Source organism: Sporothrix schenckii (genome assembly GCF_000961545.1).
Source record: "Sporothrix schenckii 1099-18 chromosome Unknown Cont41, whole genome shotgun sequence".
NCBI lineage: Eukaryota > Fungi > Ascomycota > Sordariomycetes > Ophiostomatales > Ophiostomataceae > Sporothrix > Sporothrix schenckii.
Genome location: NW_015971142.1, coordinates 133,684 through 153,678, shown reverse-complemented (window position 1 = coordinate 153,678; position 19,995 = coordinate 133,684). Strand labels below are relative to the sequence as shown.

Here is a 19,995-nt window from a genome sequence, read left to right as displayed (position 1 = left end):
TCCGATGCGTGAGTGAGATTCGGGACTGCTATATTCGAGTTTCGTTCTCCTGAACGCTATTGTACCCTTTTTAGTTGTTCTCCAAGGAACTGTATCCCGGCACTATGACGGTTGCTGTCGTCGAATAATGCTGGTTCGTTGAGCTCTGTTTGTTTGTTTCGAAAAGCTCAAGGAGCTTGGCAGCAAGTGTAGTTGCTGTGGCGTTTGAGATCGTCGCCTCGTTACGAGGTGACAGAAAAGCAATACGTCACGGCACACCTGTTCGCATGTCAGTAGGAAGTTCTTGTAAGAAACAGATGCAAAATACAGCAAGCGCCCAGCGAGAAATTTGGCTACTCACGGCAGAGACAAGCTATTTCGCCCTTTCAACAGCGCCAGACACTTTGCTTCGCAGTTGGTCGTGTGCATGTGTGGCCTTTCAATAAATGGCAATGGTTGAAAGATGCGGCTATCGCCTTGAAAGATGTAGAAGGCGAGGTGATGGGTTGGAAGGATGAGGGCACGCACTATTTATCCCCCCGAAAGAGGCTCAAAGTTCGAGGGACGAAATGGAAGACAGCAGTTGAGGGCAACTTGAGAGTTGGGTGGTGGCTGCTTGAGGATTAGATGACACCAACGTGAGAGCTCGTTGATGTGGGAGGCCTGTGATGGCAACCTCAAGAGTCAGTTGATGGCACTTTGTAAGCTAGGCGATAGAAACGTAATGATCAGATGACGGCAAAACGAGAGCAAGGCGATGGGTTTCTGAGAGGGTAACTGGGGATGCTCTCTTTGATATAAACACACACGCGAGCTTCCCGAGACGGAAAGAAAAGACGATGTGCATATCCAACCAGTTGGGTGAAGCGTGACAACTTACAAAAGAAGGAACAAGCAACCTGCAGCAAGGGAGCGGGCGAGACGCAGGAGCGACGTGGAAAACTGCAAACTTTCAGAATCTATTTTGTCTGAAAGGCTACTTTCCCCAGAGGTGAAAGCTGTTGGTTGCTACTTTCCCAATGGCTTCCTACGTGCTGCAACGTCTTGCTCTGTCTCGAAATGTGCACGCGAACGAGCTTCATGACCAGGGTTAAAGCGTGTTGCGGGATTGGGTGGGAGCGATGGGGTAGTTTTGGGTCAAAGGGCAAGTCAAGTCCGCCCGTCTTAAAAACTTATTTTCTCTACTACGTTTTCCAAGCTCTTTCTGTTCGGAATCACCCGTTCTGCTGCCGCCCTGCCCAGAGTATTTGAAGTCGGTTTTGGCGGATGGCAGACATACTTTAGTTTCTCTTTTTTTTTTTTTAAGTTATCAGTTTTATTTATTTGTTTTAATTTCCCGGTTCTATTTTTTCCTACCCCATGTGTGGCGAATAAAGTCCTTATTCGCGCCTCACGAAGGAGTGGCGAAGGTGGTTGAATCTTAAAAGCCGAAGCCGCTTCTTGTGCGTCTATTAGGTTTCACTCTAGGAAGGTGCACTGGGGATGTAGTTGCATGGGAAATCGGTCATACAAAAAGAGGGAAAGAGCGTCTGGATGAAACTGTCCTAGAGCACGCGTAGCCAGACGGCAGACATAAGGATGGCGACCCCAAATCCATCGATGACTTATGTTCTTGTCTCCAATGAAGAACTGTGTAGGGCTCTGTGCCATAGAGAGGGAGGGTGTGCGTGGCTCTTCAGACTGCACCTGCATGCATCGTGCAGAAAAACGCAATGTACTCTGTGGATATTTTTCCCTTGCCTGGCTAGTGCCGCTCACAGATGGGGAGGGGAGAAAAGTGCTAGCTGTTAGGAAAGAACGGTGGCCGGGGCGTGAAAATAAAAATGTCGAAAGTTTCGACGGCATGAATGACCAAAAGAGGGAAAGAGCGTTGCAGCAGGGCCGTGAATTGGGAAGCGCAATGCATGCGCTTACAATGATCAGCACAGACAGTACAGCCCGTTTGTTCGCGTGACAATATTCATTTTCAGACGGCATACAGCTGTCGCTCCTTGCTTGACGAGATCTCTGGCGCTTTTGCTCTGTTTTACTGGGGGCATATCTGCATATCTCGGATCGTCCGTACGTCTTTCAGAAGTCCCGTACCGATTCCAGTCTGTCTCTTGGACCAGCATCTAGCCTTAATTTTGTCGTTGCATTGCGCTTCCGAGCATGCAGACGTTCGTTTGTGCGGTTGCAATATGCACGACTTCTACTGGTGCAATGTGTTGGCAGGCTGATGCATAAACGGGCAAGTCAGAGAGACTCGACGTCCAAACAAAGAGCTGCCGAAGACTCCTCCGTTTTTGGTCCGTCCTTGCCGGTCTGCCATGCTTTTTGTTTACGGCTTTCCCTAAATCACAGCGGACGGCGCCAGGCTTTGCACTTCCCCAGGCTATTTGGACAACCGGAAGAGATTCGCTGCAGGCGGTTGGATAGAGAGGGTGTGCATGATGTGGCGAATAAGCAGCTTACTGCTGAGAAAGGTATTAAAAGACTGCGTTCGTAAGGGTGGTTGAAAATGGGAGACAAACTTAAGGTCTAAGGTGTGCTCCATCCGTTGAAGTGTGCTGTTTTTCACCCTTTGCATATTGTCTTGTGAAGAAGCAGGAGAGGACCTACCATTAAAGTAAAACACCTGAAGAATGCCATTTTACTAACGACGCTTTACGTGCCCTCTTCAAAAGTGGCAATGTGTGAGATGTGCTGCGTGCATCATTAAAAGCAGGGTACTGGTCGTATGTATGTAAGGCGACCTCGGAGGCGGGTAACAAACGACAGAAATACCCTCCTTGGGGGCCAGAGTAGCGTTGTTGTTTATTGTTCGTGGGTTTGTGAAACAATGGCCTTGTGAAGCCCGACCACAAAGAGGGAGGGAGACAATATGTCCTTGAGAAACTGCAAAGGCGGATTCTTCTTGTCCTCTTTTTCCGAAATTTCCTATTTATTTCTATTTTACCGGGTTGGTCTTGATCTGCGGCTGGATGAATGAAAGTGAAAGACTGAATTACAGAAAGGCACAAAAAACCTTATCATGATGCTCCAGCTGCGTAGCTTCGGCAGCTTGCGCAGGGCGCGGCTAAAATAAATTAAAGTCATTGTCTACGGAGGGCGTAGTTGCGGCTATATCTTAAGACAAACACTCGGATACAAAGCTGCTGTGATAAATTCGTCAGTATGGGTGTGGAGGTGAACGAATAAAAGTTATGGTAGAGACATATTTGTCTTTCCGGGGGAGGCAAGAGGGAAAGGGGGGGAAGAGATGAGAGAGGGGTTTTGTACGGTCGTTTGCTAGGCTCCGTTCGTGCATTTGTGGGATTGAGCTTGTCCCTGCAGCGTTAACTACATGTCGATGTGCATGTATATGCATTCTGTGCGCATCAAAGTACCTACATCCCGTGCGTTTCCATTTTTTTTCTTTGACTTTCTTGTCTCTCTTAACCTGGCGCTATCATGATGGTATTATGGAAGGACGAACGCAAATTCCGTAAAGTAAGACGGAGGATAACGTAATTTAATACGTTCGGGCAGCTTTTTTATTATTAAATACGTTTAAGATGAAAGTTGGAGGTATGTGCGACAGGTGCGAAACAGCCGCGCAACATAAAAACACCTGGAATTTTACACAGCAAATCCTGCCACGTTCATCCTGGATGGAAACAATGGCATTCTGAGTAAAAGTACGGCAAGTACTTCTAGACCCGGCTTGGGAATGCAGGTCATTGCGGTGGTTTCCTTCCTCTCGGCTTTAGCATCCTCGAGTGGCCTGGCCGACCAATGGACCCCTGTCAAATGCATGATGCAACGGAGTACTCCGAACGGCGCATGTCCACACGGGCACTCCAAAGTGGAAATATCGTAGCGGCCATGCACAGCAGTTGTATTGTCTGTAGAATCTGTCAACCGGTGAGCTGTTTGTCTCCATTAACGATCAAACGGCACTGGAGGTCCGGTGTCCTAACCTCGTCACCAAGTCTAGGAATACGACGTACCGGCTTCCGGTCTGCATGGCCCACTCTTCGGTCGCCACGCTGCAGGAGACGCCTTTTTAAGCGTGGACAGGACTGGCCTATTCACTCAGTGCCTGCTTTCTTTTCGATGTGTGGCAAGCAGTTCAGTGGGTGGTCCAGTGATGGAAGGAAACCTGAGTTTTCTGCTAAGTAAGACCAGGATCTCTGGCAGTTGGATTATTTTTCTCTTCATTTTTGATTTTTGTTTTGTTTTTGCCTTTCCCTTTTGTGTCTGGGTTAGTAAGTAATCCATATTTTTATGGGAACTGGTGCCGCTCCTCCGCCTTCGCTCAGCTTAAACGGGTTCTTGCCTGTTTCTGCACATTGTGCGCAGCTAGGCGCAACTTGGAGCCGGTATGAGAGTTTGAAAGGAAGCATGACGCAGCTTCCATGCAAGAGGCTAGATTAGTGCCGACGAGGTATTAATTAGCTTGTGGTTCAAGAGCTCGGATGAGGGCAATCCTTGCAACCGGAGGTGGGATGTGGGCAATAGAAATGGCAACAAACCGCTTGATTGTGGGCACCTGAAGCCTGTTGTCCGTTGCAGTTGCTGTGCATATTACGGACGAAATGGACGAACCGTGTCGGTGGAGACTCAAGCATAGTCGGGCGTGACCAAGCCAATCCCCGGGGGGTTGAACCACACCGGATATGAGAGACGGACAAGGTCTTCGTCACCTAGAATTCAGTCGGCTAATAAGCGCCGTTGGCAACTGCCTTTGAGTTTGTGGGCTCTGTAGCGTTGCCTTGCCAGTATAATTCCAGCTTTCGTTCCCAGCACTTGATTCGGCTCGGCCCTGCCAGCTCTGCCACCTCATAAAGTGTCTTACTCTGTATTTAATGTATTGTCCAAGTGGTGCTGTAGGCAGGCGACGCCATGCTACCACACCGACGGCCGATCCAGATCTAGAATAGACATAGCTTGGAGCATGAGTTTGACGGTAGCCGAATGTGCTTTGGTGCTTTCTGTGCTTAATCGGTCACTGTGTTGCTAGAAGTTGGGGCCAAAGTTGGGAGTTTGGTGGCACATAGCATCTGCAAGCTGCGAATATGCGACAAGTGAACAGAGTAAAGAAAGGCCACAGCTTTATGTCTACCAGTTTCTGACTGTGCACACCTCTGGGACGGCAGGAAACTTCGTTAAAAAGGCAAAATAACGGGCCTGAGCGGTGAGGAGGCACCTGCTACATGTCCAGTCGCTTGTTGAAAACGAGTAGGCCCCCACGAATGAGGTGGGGAAATGTGATGTGACATCAGTTATTAGGAAGAAAGAACAGAAGAAAACGGCCAAGAACGAAGTACTACCAAAAAAAATTGTGGCTAGCTGAAAGATGATACCAAGCGCATCAGAATTGGGCAAAAATAAGCAGAAAAAGAAAGTAAACAGCAAACACGTGAAGAAATATGTCGTAAGAGTCGGAGAAAATCAAACCCAAAAAAAGAGAGAAGAGTGACAGCACCGGTTGAGTCGACTCACTCGCGCGTATGCCAGGCAGAGAGTAAGGCTGCCCTCTGAGAGACCTGTGGGGGGTGAGGGTCAGGCAAATACTCCGTGGACCCGACGCACTAAGCAAACGAGAAACGAGACACGCATGTCTCTAGGCACCTTTTTATGTTGATGGGAAAAAATCACCCCACAGCGGAAGGGATCGTTGCTTCTCAGCCGATCCCCTGTCTTTTTCGTACGTCGTTCTTGAACAACATGTATTCTGCACATTTAAAGCAAGACCATCAAGTAAAAGAAAGTTGAAGTCGCCCGGGGTAAGTCTCTCGTTCCAAGTCAGTCAGGCAGTCGTCCTCGGTATATCGCTTTCGGTTCAGTGCCACAGCCATGTCGACCTGTGATGGTGCTTAGGCGGGCGTTTTCTTTTTTTCTCTTTTCCCTGCTTCGTTAGCCTTGATTCTCTCATTTTATATCAACTGCTTCTATTTTGGATTGATTTGTGCACCTACAAGAGCGGAAGCCCATTCGTTTCTTTGATCGACGACTTCAAAGCTGCTCGGTAACCTCTTTATCTTAGTTTCTGTCCAGTTCAACTTTACCAGTGCTGGCCTGTAGTCTGTTTCAACGAGTTGAACCTTTCAAAGAGCAATCTGCAATTGGACCTTTTTCTCTGTATTTCCACTTTGAAATGGCCAAGGGACCCTTGACTTTGCACGCACCAACAGAAGAAAAAAACAATTAACATGAGGGAGGAAACAGGCCACTGGACGAAGACAAACATGGGAGCCGCAGAAGCCAGAACCCACCGGGAAGCTGACCACCCGGAGAGCTGGTCACCCCCTCCTCCCCCAAAAGAACTATGCCAACGGGCCCTCGCGGACAAAGCTTCTGTTTAACTTGACCACGCCAACCGGTCAAGGCATGGAGTAATACTTAACGTGACTGTGGCGCCTTGTTTTCTCGACTTTAACCATCCCGGTACCATGTTTGCAAACCGGTGAGGGAACGCAGTCGTAGTATCCCATCCAAGAACCAAAGCCTCGAACTCCACCTGGCCCTTTTTCTGTCGCTTAAAATCCCGCTAGTCATGTCATTATGTGTGCTTTGGTTTTACCAACTGGCTGCCGTCCTTCCGTTGTGCGTATCTCCGTATGCCGACCTTGAAGTCCGTTTGGTTCCCATTCAGTAATAATTTCTACACAGAGCGCGGCTCTGGAGGATGGGGCTTTGTGTCTCCTATTTGCTCTGTGCCCCATGCGCAACAGAATGCATGGGGGTTGTTTGCCACTGTTCCCCTGTTCTTTTCTGGGCGCCGCCCAGTTCAAGGTCTTTTCTCTTGTCACCAGGCGCCTTGTTTTGTTATTTGACTTTGGATCTTCGCCTCCCGTGCAGCTGTCGAATGACCGAGACAAAACACTGCCGGCGGCATTCAAAATATCCACAGACTCAGCTCTAGGAAAATCGCATTCTCTTTCCGAGTCTGTCTTGTTTTGTCGAATTTTTTGTTTGTTTTCTTTGTGTTCTTCCCTTCCACGAAGTCCACCTCCCAGCCTCCCGTCATATGCTGCCCCTAATCTGCATGGCTATCACAGCACAAACTTTGTCTATGAAAGTACAGGACCTTGTCGCCTCTGCGATCTTTGCTCCCTTCTTCTCTTCGAATGGCAGTCTCAAATCGTCTGTGCTTGGGTTCCGGAAAAGCACATCGGCAGCAACGTGACACGTCCTTGGCATGCTAGCATATCAAGAGCCGGTGAGCTTTTTGCATGCGCCCTATTTGTTGTTGCATCAAGCCCCCTCAGTTTCTCAGACCGCTTTCTTCCGTCATTGTTGTCTAGATACCCCCCATTCACCTTTCTTGTACTATTCGCTTTCACTTTATCTCTGTGCTTACCTTGCTTCCTCTCACATCCTTTTCATTAAACCACCTCCTTTCTCTTAACTACCAATTTCCCTTTCCTTTCTCCTCCCTCATTTTTTTTTCGTTCTCTCTTTTGGTCAAGTCGCACAACGGCTCTGGCCACATACGAATTCGAAAACAAGAGAGAGAACTTCAAAGTGACGCTGCATCGCTCATCACACTCTCCCTAGGGCCTTTCAACGCAGAGCGGAGTGCACAGCGCCGAGCACCACGTCTCTTGTGACGGTTGGGTGAGAAGACATCTTTATCTACAAGGCAGCAAAAACAGTTGCGGGTATTTCCAGTATTCGATGCCACAGACTGACGCAGGCTTAACAGGGTGTGTTAATTGCCCGCTCCGAGGCCGTTAAACACGCGCTTCACATTTTCGTTTACTGTGTAGTGTACTGAGCGCGTGTACTCTGTGCAGCGAAGGAGCCGCAGAAACGAGGACGGGACGTGAGCGGATGCAACGGGGCGTGGAAACAACACATTGAAAAGGTTAGTGGCAGGAACACTCTTTTGTCATCCTCCTTCCCCCGGTTCTGGGAGCTCTCGGGTGCGCGCCTTGACCAACCTGTACCCACGTCCACCCCCATCGTTTCATTCTGCCCTGCCTTGTCACAGGCCTGTCGATTTCTCTGGCTGTGCCTCAAACTTCCATTTCGCAACGGCCTGACATCTGTATCGCCGATTTCGCTGGCCACTGTACAACAGAAGCCAGCTCGACCGCGTGCGTTTTGTTTGTTTTTATCAGAGAAACGCGGTCACTGTTGCACTTTGGTGCATCATCACAAATTCGCGACCCGCTGCTGGTCGTGAGACTCCGACGCATAGTACCACTACGACGTCCCAAAAAGGGCGACTCGATCTAGTGGGTTAGCAACGCTCGATGACAACTACATGCGCGCGCCGGTAGTTGGAGATCGGTGAGATACAATGCCTCGTGCGAGATGATGCGGACAAAACCACCTTCAAGCCGACACTCGAAGCTAACGCGACAAGTGACAACCAGCCACCCCGCGCGCCACGCCGTACAAATGGACCACGGCGCACCTTCCCGATCAAACATAGATGTAAGTTGCTCGTTAGTCGAAGAGAGCAGGAGCCTGGTTCGCTCTTTCTTTACCTCAGATTCGTTCCTGTCTATATTCTATTACTACCTTCACCGTGGAATCACGTTTGTTGCCGTCTTTGTCCTTCGTTCTGCTACGTCCCTCAACTTCTACCTTACGAGCCTTGTCTGCTACACTCATTCGTGACGACGCATCTGGAACCACTGCCCGTTGTCGCGTCTTCGGGGGCACGACTATGCGACCATAAGACGTCCGCAAAAGATTGTATTCCCACGTCGCTTTCGTCTCTCACAGCCTTGCAGTGTTCGGCACACATCTCATCCCCACTGTTTCTATCCGGCTGACGCGGTCAACCACGGTCATGTGCGAATTCTAACTTTTGCGTCTAGGCATCCGACAACCTCAGACCGCCACGCCGTCGCTCGACCAGCAATGGCTCCAACAACAAGAGAACAAGGCTTGATGTTCACGAAACCGACGGCATCCAGCAGGCATATGAAGGTCCTTATGCCTCTGCCAGCTCACAACCAGTGTCTACCGGCGCATCCGCATCAGGTCCGCCACTTGCCTACTTTGCAGATTCTTCCAGCGATGTCCCTGGACAATTGGCGGCGCGGCCTGCGGAGCATACCTCACAACAGTTTCCCGGCACACTATTGCGACCAACCCAACCATTTACCCCGTCATCTGATGTGATTCCACCCGGCTGGGGCCCTCATGTTCGCTCGACGTCATTTCCCTCACCACCGCTGGCTTCGCCTCTTTTAGGCAGCCCACTCTCCCGCCGAGACTCCGCGTATGCCGCGGGTGTCCACCGCACATCGTCTCCCAGTGCCAGCAGCAATAGTTCCAGAGGCGACGACAACCGGCTTCCCTACGCGTCTATACGGGTCCACGACCAGAGCAACACAAGCCACTCGACAGCAACACCGGCATTCGGTGCAGGAAACCAGTACACCGGAAGCACGAATGGGTTTGCGGCACCGTTTCCTCCTGCTCATCGCGCATCATCGACAAATACCGAAGAAAGAAGCAGTGGAAGATACAATCCCGGGAGCCTCAGTAACATCGTAGACGGGTTTTCGACCACTGCATCTGCTCCCACGCAGAACATGACCCAAAATCCTGTTTCGGGACGAGAACACAGAGCTGAGTTTTCTGCTGATGCAGTAATTAGGCACTTCCAGCAGGATGTTGCCAAAACCAACTACGCCCGAACACACACCAATCTTGGCCATGGGACGTTCACGCCTGCGTTTGGAGCCTGGACACGGTCTCGCCAAAGCAGCGGAGCTAATACGCAGCCACAAGTACCGCTGACTCGACGGTCTTCTTCAGCATTCGTGCCTGCTGCGCCTCTTCACAATATTCTTCACCCAGTTAACGAGACTCCACAAGCAGATGTTTCCGAGGGGTCCAATACCGAGAGCCAAACTTTTCCCAATACCGTGTCACATGTTACGTCTGGGTCGGGTGGTGTCCCAAATAGCACCCAAGACAACCTCCAAAATGTCGCCCCGAAAGACAGTTACTCAACCGAAAGTGCGCCAACCACCACCCTCGGAACTGGAAATGAGATTCAAATAGCTCCCAACGCCACCCCCGAGCAGACCACGAATAGTCGCCGGAAGCAGGAGAGGCGCTCCCGAAGCACCTTTTCCGTGGACCAACGCAATGAAACTAGCCAAACCCGTGCTATCGGCGCATGCCTTCGATGCAAAAGCCAGCGTGTTCGCGTAAGTAAACGGAATGAACTACATATTTTGACTCAGTGCACGGTCTCCTTACAATGCTAACTTGTCCAGTGCGTCCCCTCGCCTCTTGGACCATTCCACACATGTCTTACCTGTCAGCAGGTGTCAAACAATTCCAAGAAGGTTCTTCACGAAATTCGATGCGTCCGTTGGCGTATGATTGCTATGACGACGTACCGTTCTGGGGGCCTCGGCCTCACCCGGCGGTGGGATGGAACTACCGTCCAGGATGTCGGTGACTGGACGGAAATCAAGACGCACGAGATAGAGATGAAGCTCTTTTACAGCAGCCATATGCACAGGTATGATTTGTGCGACATACCTGTCAAGTTTCGCGTCCGCGGATTCAAACCGGTTGACGGCGATGTCCTTACGCGAAAGTGGATTAAACGAATCAAACTCGATGACGGCAATACGCGAATCGAGAAACGATTTATTCAACTCCCTCCCTACGCACTCGCCGACGCGAATGCTACCGTCGATATTTTCAGAGAATATTTTGATAGCAATGCAGTCCATGCAATGGGGCACGTTGCTAAGTTTTCGCATCCCGTCATCCGAGACCATCTAAGAGCAGCGATTGATCACTATCACAGCCTTCCGGTAGGTGCTTGGGATCGGTTTCAATTCTGCAATGGGCGCTACTTCAGTGCCCATTCAAAGCCTTGTATAGTCATTTTATACTGACAATAGGCACAGGAAGGCGACGTCGAGAAAATATTCATGCGCAAGTTCATTAAGTTGTGGTTCTGTGTCCGTACGTATTTCTCTATAACCTCTTGCAAATCGTCCATCTGTATTTAGCCGTGGCTAACCAAACGTGTCATAGGATTCACGACGGGGTCTTCTTATATCAGTGGGCCTACAAAGCTTGGGTGCTTGCCAGTCGACGACCCTGACTACCCGCTCGCAGACAGAATATCTGTTCCCCGGATGATCACCGCACAATGCGACTCCATCATGGTCTCCCGCTTTTTGCGACCACTGACACAGGATCTTATTCCCGAGTTTGAAAAGTTTTTTCGCACGGGCAACCCGGATAATTGGTTCATGCTTTACGTTTGCACATTCATTCTTCTGTCGGAGGTGTCCTTGTCATGCCAAGACCGTCATCGCCATGCTCAAGAAAACTGGCTGAAGGTAACCAACCTTTCTGCTTTGACAATATGAGCATACCATATATAATTTACACACACTGACTTCCAACCTTCAAATCTAGCAAAAATACTCACTCCCTGAATTTGTTGGCGAGCTGCAGTTTGGGGCCAACATCATCCTATGCTATTGGCACTATTACCGCACGATGGATCCTATGGATGATGGGTGGGAGATCTTCTGCAAAATAGTCGAACCTCCTCTTACTCCACGTCTCGAAATCGAATCAGCAAAGGGAAAGGGTAAAAAGAAGGTCCATCTTTCTCAAAGTCAGTTTGATCTGGTGACATCGCATTGGAGAAACTTGGTTGAATTAGGTACGGTTTTTCTCTACGAATCATTCGCGTTTTAGTATCTGGACGACTATTCTTGCTAACTACTTTCCCTATCACAGCGGCTCTGATGGACACGAAGCATTACCGTGAATGCTTTGAGCACCCTCTATATTTTGTGTGCCAGATGTATATGAAAGGCTGGCAAATTCGCGACATTTACAAACGTGGACCACCAGAAGAGCCCGAAGAGACTATCTGAGCGATATGGCATATAGCGAAATCGGGTCATAATATCCTGTAATGTGTACAGCGGCGTTTGGACTGCCTTCGTCGCTTTTAATGCTATACATGGTAGCTATATTGGAAAGATCACCAGCTATTTCAGTTGGTTCTGTTGATGGCAAAGGTTTAGTAGAGCTTACTTGGTAGCATTTTCAACGCCCGAGCGATCTTGATAACTATCTTTAGTCTGAACCGTAAGACTCACCCTGTGACACAGTTTCTTGCCCTCGCCATCCTTCGAAGATGACCTCTGCATATTTGCATTACATAGGTCACCAAATTCATAATTATCGTCGGTTTCGTTCATGTACTTCTTCAAATATAAGTTGTTCATGCGGAGATATATAATCTAAGAGGTTACTCTTCGGTAATTATTTTGAGCAATATTGAAATACCAAAATCTATTCGTAAACACATAATCTCATGATGTGACCGGAGTCCCCAGCCATTTACGGCCTATGACGTCGGTTACAAGTTAGACAATTCTCAGCTTTGCTCATTTTAGCCTTGTCACTGCATCGCAGTGAGAAGGAAACCTACAGCCTTGCACTTGGTTGCGATTTGGATTATATTATTGCGTATTTTCACGTTTCACAAGAATTGGGAAAAGAGGGCAAATTAATACAGGCCACAGACGTTAAGTGGATAAATATCCATAGCCGATGATAAATATTTCGGGCCTTAAGACTTAAGAAATGTCCACCCGGATTTAAGCATTCCAAGCTGGTATGCATGTATCAGGTGTAGATAAGAAATATGATAAGAAAAAGTGGACCAGCGTTTTTCACAGCTGGCTTCTTTCATGCTATCGACAGCAACGTCCCCACAGACATCACAACCGCGCGACCATCGCTTTGCTGAAAACCACACGGGACGAAATGCGTTTTTACAACGAATGACGATATATACGACACTTTCTTGGACCTAAAGAGGAACTACTACCCAACTCTACCCACCAGCAATTTTCCCCTGTTCTCGCTCTTTCGCCGAAAACCTCAGCCATTACCCGCGTTTTCGCTTCCTTTAAACAAGGCATCTCTTATTCATCCATCGTACCCGGAACCGATCGCCATCATGTCCGAACTCGATACATTCACCTTTTATCCCCTCCGCATAGACTCTCAGACGAAGGCGCTAAGCAGCATCGAGCCAACGCGAGCGCTAGACAACGAGCTGACAGCGCTGAACCAACTACACCGCGCTCTGCTGGGCATCGACGGCGGTGCTCCTGTGCCCCCGCCGCCAATCCCAGTCAACCCGAAACGCACTGCCAACGTCAACAAGCTCCGTGATTCTGGAAATGCCGACTTCCGCAAGGGCCGCTATGCTGAGGCCATAAAGTTCTACACCCTCGGTCTGCAAATGGCACTGACACGACCCGTGTGGGAGCCACCACAGCTGGTGCATGAGGAGGTTGCCACTCTGTACGCCAACCGGGCACAAGCACACATGGCAACACATGCATGGGCCGAAGGCGCAGTAGATGCGGAGGCAAGCGTCGAGGCCAAAAAGACAGGCAACGCCAAGGCATGGTGGCGGCGCGGAAAGTGTTTGCTGGAAATGGGCCGCCTAGAGGAGGCACAGGATTGGGTGCGCCGCGGCCTCGAGATGGAGGGCGAAGAGCACGACCTCCTCGCTCTGCGTGCCGAAATCGAAGGCCTCCTGGACAATGCTTCTGCATCCTTGTAACGAAATTGGCGGAGCAGGCAGATGACCCTTAACAGTGAAGGGGGGCAGTATTGTCTTATTATTACCAGCGTCTTACTTTAGTCTCTACTTTTCGTACTGTTACGATAATGAGATATTCTTACTCAGTGTTCCAGGTTTTGACTCATGTCTTAATGGCACATTGCTTGACAGACATGTTTGAAATTTCCGCATTCTACCGAACTACCAAACATAAAGGTTTGTAGTAGCTCTCGTAGACAATAAAACGCAAACTACAAGCCTGACCAGCTGCCGCCAAAGTGCAGATACGACACAAAGGAGTTTCATGAAAGGAAACAAAATGGTTAATGTAGCTACAAACAGCGGCAGTCGCCGGGCATGACAAAGCAAGAAGATAAATGCAGGAAACCCAGACAAAAAAAAGAAGACGCAGAATGGTAAACACGTTGGACTTGACGCCAACTGGACGCCTGAAATAGGAAACCAACATCGGCAGAGCGATGGGATTCCTCTCGCCGATTCATAAGAACGATAAAAAAGAAAAGGGCCGCATGCCGACAAAAGCTAAAAAAGTGACAGCATGGCGGGTGGCGTGTCCAGTATCGAGCGGACATCAGCGAATGTCACTTAGGGTATTATCTCGACAACGACCGAGGGCGAGCTCCGCAGTGAAGGCAGTGGGGAATGGAGGCCTCGCAATACGTTTGGTTGCTTCCTTAGTTCTTTTCCTTCTCATTAAATGTCTCGTCCGTCTTCTTGGTCCGGGGCAGACGCATCTCCGCATCTTGTCCAGTCATACGACGGTCGAGAGCGCGGTCGAGTTTGGCCCCCAACGCAAGCTTCTGGAAAACGGCTGTCTTCTCTTCGTTGAGAACAACCCGTTGTTGCTGGAGAGCCTTGTTCTCCATACGGTCGAGGCCCTTCTCAATGGTTTGGATCTCGGCTGTTGCGGAGTCGGTGGTGCGCACGGTTGGGGCATACGACGGGGCCATGCTGTAGGTGCTGAAACGAACAGAGGTGTGGGCCTGGAGCGAGAGCAGTGGCAACGTGTCAGCAAACAAATTTTAGATGAATCATGTAAACACGCAACTGCAGGCTCTCATTGTATAGACATACCGAGGGGGCCATGATCGGCCGCGCTGACTCTAGGGAGGTAGGCATGGCGATTGATTTGGTCGAGAAAAGGAGGTCAAGAATGAGAGCGGCTGTACCTGGAAGGCACAGAAGGACAAATATTGGCTTTGTGGGAGTATGCAACAAGTTTCGTAAGGTTTCGTAGGTTTCTTCAAGGGCGGTCTCCTGCGAGAGTTGCCTTCCCAGTCGGTCGTTACGCCTGGGGCCGACAGCAAAGGTGGTGGTCGGTAAAATGTGTACAAGGCGGGTGAAGCGGAGATATGCGCAGATGTGCGATTGTGGCGATGGAAGTGTACGATCTCGATTGAAGACGAAGCCTTGATAATATTGGCGACAAAGGAGGATTGCGGAGAAACGTGGGCGAGGGGAAAAATGAAGATGCCTTCCAATCGAAGTCAGCGAGGACGAGGATAAAGAGACCGTTCGGAAAGTTCACCTCCACGAGGAAAGTGCGGGCGGTCAGCGCCGTCGCACGTTTTCGGCAGGCTCTTTCCTCCCTGTGTCTGTAACCTCGTTGGTCGCCTTTTCCTGCTGCGCAGGGCTTACGGCACTAGAGGGTGAACTAAGCGTCTTTTGCTCTTAGTGGCTGGGGTCCAATCTCAAACAACCAAGGGGTTGCAGGCCTGACAGGCGGGCCTGATTCGAATACCGTAGGTAAGTGGGTGATTCCCCGCCCCCTTCTCGTCTTTGTGAAGGCACCGATAGATGGGAGTTTGACTGAAAGACATAATTTGGGAGCCGAAGTTGGAGGAACTTGTAAGCGAATTCCATTCATTCGGTGGTATCTATCTGCGTGCTTAGCCTTCTTTGGCTGTCCGGGTAATGGCAGGTACACATGGCTCTGTGATCTGCCGTGCGAGATGGACCATCGCACCTTCCGAGGGCGGTTCTTCGTATTTCCTTTGTCGCTCACTGCAAAAAGAAGGAAGGTATTACTACGCCGTAACGAGACGCTAAGAGTGCGTCATATGATAATATACAAGATCGTCATACACGCATGCCGAAGTGCACTGCCAGACAGTTTCTTCAACCGACACGACATCTTCTACCTTAAAATGCGCCCTGACGGTATGCCATGTGGTGGTTATCGCCCACCGTTCTTACCAGAAGCAGCCCACTCTTTCGTCGATCAAGACAACTAGGTTGGCTAGCGCGACGCGTTAGCGGTAGTAATTTTGCTGATGAAATATACAAGGCACAAACACGCCGCAAACCTGGGTGCCTGGCTAGGCCATGCCTGCGGCAGTTTAAGATACGTCGTTCCACGGTTGTGTTTTCAACTTGCATCGCAGTGTTTTGTGGACCGTAAGTTTGCTTTCACAGTCCATACATGGTTCAGAAATCGTCGAAATTGATTGCTAGATCCTGCTTCCATGGGCACGAGCGCCGAACTCACCAACTCCGCCATGAGCTGGTCCTTTCTTGCCGCCATGCAAACTCCCCTTCGCAACCAAATTTTGCATCGGACCACAAAACGACAAGAAAGCAAGCGTTTGCGAACTCCTGAAAGCTCTTCGAATACCTGAATACCTGGAGACCCTGGACTTGTCAGGTATGTGTTTGACAGCCCACCTCCTCACTTGCCAGGCCAATTGCTAAAAGGCCCATGCCTGTTCGCGGCTGGCCGGTCGATCAATCACGGCCCTCTCTACCCTTGCAAAGCGGAAGAAATAGCCGACCCTCTTCCCACATGTTAAACACGTGGCGGGGAGAGTGGCCCGTCGTCGAAAAGTTCCTGAGGGACGTCCACATTACGTGGCACACATAAAGACATAGAAAATGGAGAACAAAGAGAGGAGATCAAAGTACGTCAAAGGATGAGAGCACGCGATGGATTCACGACGCACAACGTACACCAGGAGTAAACGATGGGTTACCTGAGACGGTAGGCAGGAACACATCCTCGATATCTGCATTTCTCCTGGAAGTACCGTCAGTGACTATCCATGCAGTTGGTCGTTTACTCAACTCACACAAGATCTTATTCCTCTTGCTGCGGGACAAAAAAATCCCGAATCTTGAACGCATGTCGCACATTTTATGACGTCGTTTCTAAATGAATCAGGACGCAAATTCAATACCATCCGATTCTCAAGCGCCAGACAACGCATTCTATTTTCTCTCTAGGCCGTTGTATTTGTGTCAGCGAGCATCTGCCACGAAATCTCGCGAGAAATATGCCATTGTACCGATCTTTCTGCGTGGACGGGACGCATTGCCGGACTAGACCAGTCTTGCTGATAATAACCCGATTGAGTCCGGTACACACACGGACCACTATCTGCTCTTATCCTTGCCCTTTCCTTTGCTATGTGATGAGGATTTTTTGCCCTCCGGGCCATGGCGACGACTCCCCGGATTCGAAGCGTCCGCCACATCCCCGGCATGTCCATCGCCATAATACCCATGTCCGTCACCGTGGCCATAGTCGCCATACATGCCGGATCCGTCCGTTATGCCACACGAAGACGATCCAGCAGATGCTACATCGCTGCTAGACTTTCTTGATTTCTTCTTTTTCTTCATATCATCTTCCGGCATAGGTCCAGCGCTTTCTGTGGCAACTACGATCAGAACCAAGGCTTTTTGCAACTATTTCAAGACAATAACCAGGAACAAGCAAAGATGCCGGGTGAATGAGATGGGGAACATACCGCTGCGTGTGCAATTTTTGCAACACCCATGGTCACACGTCTCGACCCACTCGTACTCGTCCTTTTGGAAGTTCTTCTTCCACGACGGATTTGGGTATGTGCACCATCCTTGAGTGTTCGGGCCCTGCTTACACGTGCAGCAGTCCCAGATTCCTCCGACTTCTTTGAAGTGGCAGTTTTTTAGCGGGCATCGAGTCTTGGCCGGCTGCGAGATGGCATACGTCGTTTTGTTGCAGACAGTTGCATGCCCCGTTGTGACATCAATCTTGGCCCTCGGGCAGTAATGCCACTTAACTGACTGATGGCCACACGGATGGTGGTGTGGGTGGCCGTAGCACATCGTGACAACAGTACCTGTTGTGTTAAGGTGGGTTGGTACTTGGGACAACCGTGATGTCTACCTTCGACTGCTTATGCTTAACGCCGGTACGTATGATGGGTGTCTCTATTTGTTGAATCACTCGACTTTGTGAGTTTTTACAAGACAAAATAACACGAAAAAACCGTCCAGGAAACGTCAGTGGCATTATCTACTTTAAAAAAGTAGTCGACCTTCTCGCTTTCTTATATACTTTGAAATAAGACTGCGCAACGTTGCCCATCTAACAACAAAGGATCGTTTGCCCATGTCGAGCTTCTGTCCGGGCCAGCCAAACTTACGCCTCCTTGCAGATACCCGGCAATAGGACGTGTGTGTCGGTCGACGAAACAAAGCGAGGCCACAAAACAGACAAGTGCCGAGGGCAAGGGTAGACTGGCACCCCTTGTGTCTACCGTTCGTCCAGCCCACCAAGCATGCAGCCGATTAAATGTGTCTAACATTGGCCTTTGGATGACCCGACGCCTTGGTGCCGGGCAGATTGTATTGAACATATCCTTCCGATGTGTGAGTTGTCTTAGACGCTGGGACACTCGACATCGCGGCGATGGGTAGGGGCCGCCACATCCAAGACATCGAGACGAAAGCTGCAGGCGGTATTGCGACACCGAGACTTGCCCTGTCGTCCCAGCGGAAGGTAAAAAAAAAAAAAAAACATGGCAAAGGCTGTGCGACAAATAAGGACTTTCCATTCCTTTCATCGACTCTGTTCATTCCTCTTCAGAAACTGTCCAATCGAGCACAAACGAAGGCCTTGCTGACAAGTCCATGACACTGCACGTAGCAGCAATTACTTTCCAAGGAAAATGGCCAAGGGTTGTGCATCTGGTTGAATAGTTCGTCAATCCTTACGGAGCAAACAGCGATTGGCTGCTCCGTCGTTGGTGGTTTAGGGTACTTGTGTTTCCTCTTTCTTCAGCCACGACCAACCATCAAACGCTGGGAAGCTTCATCTGTTTGAGACCGCCCGCTCCCAGGTGAGGGTGTCTCTTGGTGTGACGGCCAACACAAATGCCGTGTACTTCCACAAGATCAGATAGATCTAGGTACGAAAAGCCGTGAGTTGCGTTTGCAAGATGTTGTGACTTCCCACACGATCGGTACTTGCATAGTGCTGGCCACGTATCGCGGGCTCCATCACACAATGGCGAATCAATTGTCGACGGAATGTTCGCACATGTGTGCACACGGATACGAATGCAACGCGAACAGTAAAGATTTTGTCTTTACTAGTTCCAACAAACAGCCGTATCCGACTTCGCAATATCAAAATATAACCATTTGTGTTTTCTAGATACGCCCATTGTCTGCGGCCGACATTTATATACCGACACATGTTGGCCATATTACACCCCCACTACTTCGTGCGAAAGGGCAAATGGTGCTACGGTCTCATGCGTCGATTGGGGAGCTCTTCCTTGGGTGTTCCCTATCCCACATCCATTTCCCGGCGCGTGGATTATTCCCGACATTCCCAAAAATTCGCCAACGTGCGTTACACTCGTTTTATGTGCTCTCGATGTACAAATGCGTGCATACATGCGTACACTGTGCCGTATGCAGCATGCAGTGTCCAAAATTCCCACGATCTGGGTCGCGAATCTCGTCTACCCATGGAGTCTTGTAGCGCGCGCTGTCTTAGGAAAGACAAAATGGCTTTGTCTCCCGCCGGTCCTCAATACTCAGACATTTTATTATTTGCACTGGAAGACTTGTAACATGTTTTCAAAGGGCGAGCAACAATATCAAGTAGCTGAAGTAAACGGCGGAACAGTCTTGGCTCTCTTTTATTTGTGCCTGTGGGCTGCTTAGCCGCTGTTTTTAGTTACGTACGACGATTTTGGTTTGTGGGGAAGAAATGAAGAGCGAAGTCAATCGCTTTAGTGCAAGAAAGGTAAACAAACAAAAAGGGGGCGATGCGGCGACGAATCGGCGGGAGAATGAACGACAAGACACCAAACGGACAAATACCGCCAACAACAAACGAGAAAATTCAACATCTCATACCGACACGTTGTTTGAACAGACTCGCCGGTGCCAGATCGCCGACCAAGACACAGACTAAACAATGGCGCTCTCAAGAGAAAAATATCTCTTTTGGGGAAATAGAAGACAAAATTAGCTGTCAAAAATTAGCTGACAAAAAGCAAATGTCCTCCCATCGATTAAAGCAAATAGCAAAGCCAGATACCAGCAACTTGCCGAAGCAAAACAAGCCAAAAGAGATAACGACCTTGAAAGACGCAAAGAAAAGCAAAGAAAAGAAGCCGCGTCAGCTGAATTTCTGTTTTAAATGCGAGCTGGCA

General features: G+C 49.6%; 4 protein-coding genes across 4 annotated transcripts; 3 read left to right on the top strand and 1 right to left on the bottom strand.

Moving 5' to 3' along the window:
- Positions 1 to 8,352: 8,352 nt before the first annotated feature.
- On the top strand, positions 8,353 to 11,312 carry SPSK_06990 (uncharacterized protein; the record flags this gene model as incomplete). Its single annotated transcript, XM_016733660.1, has 5 exons — positions 8,353 to 8,388; positions 8,778 to 10,124; positions 10,194 to 10,745; positions 10,842 to 10,899; positions 10,972 to 11,312. The coding sequence occupies 5 exons, from the start codon at positions 8,353 to 8,355 to the stop codon at positions 11,310 to 11,312; spliced, it is 2,334 nt and encodes a 777-aa protein (XP_016590349.1).
- A 133-nt stretch (positions 11,313 to 11,445) lies between these two features.
- On the top strand, positions 11,446 to 11,831 carry SPSK_08122 (uncharacterized protein; the record flags this gene model as incomplete). The annotated part of the gene is made up of 2 exons (XM_016734765.1): positions 11,446 to 11,614; positions 11,692 to 11,831. The coding sequence occupies 2 exons, from the start codon at positions 11,446 to 11,448 to the stop codon at positions 11,829 to 11,831; spliced, it is 309 nt and encodes a 102-aa protein (XP_016590348.1).
- Positions 11,832 to 12,928: 1,097 nt separating this feature from the next.
- SPSK_08006 (translocation protein SEC72) lies at positions 12,929 to 13,543 on the top strand (the record flags this gene model as incomplete). The annotated part of the gene is made up of 1 exon (XM_016734658.1): positions 12,929 to 13,543. The coding sequence occupies one exon, from the start codon at positions 12,929 to 12,931 to the stop codon at positions 13,541 to 13,543; it is 615 nt and encodes a 204-aa protein (XP_016590347.1).
- Positions 13,544 to 14,238: 695 nt separating this feature from the next.
- Positions 14,239 to 14,683, bottom strand: SPSK_08083 (uncharacterized protein; the record flags this gene model as incomplete). Its single annotated transcript, XM_016734728.1, has 2 exons — positions 14,239 to 14,547; positions 14,639 to 14,683. The coding sequence occupies 2 exons, from the start codon at positions 14,681 to 14,683 to the stop codon at positions 14,239 to 14,241; spliced, it is 354 nt and encodes a 117-aa protein (XP_016590346.1).
- Between the last annotated feature and the right edge of the window lie 5,312 nt (positions 14,684 to 19,995).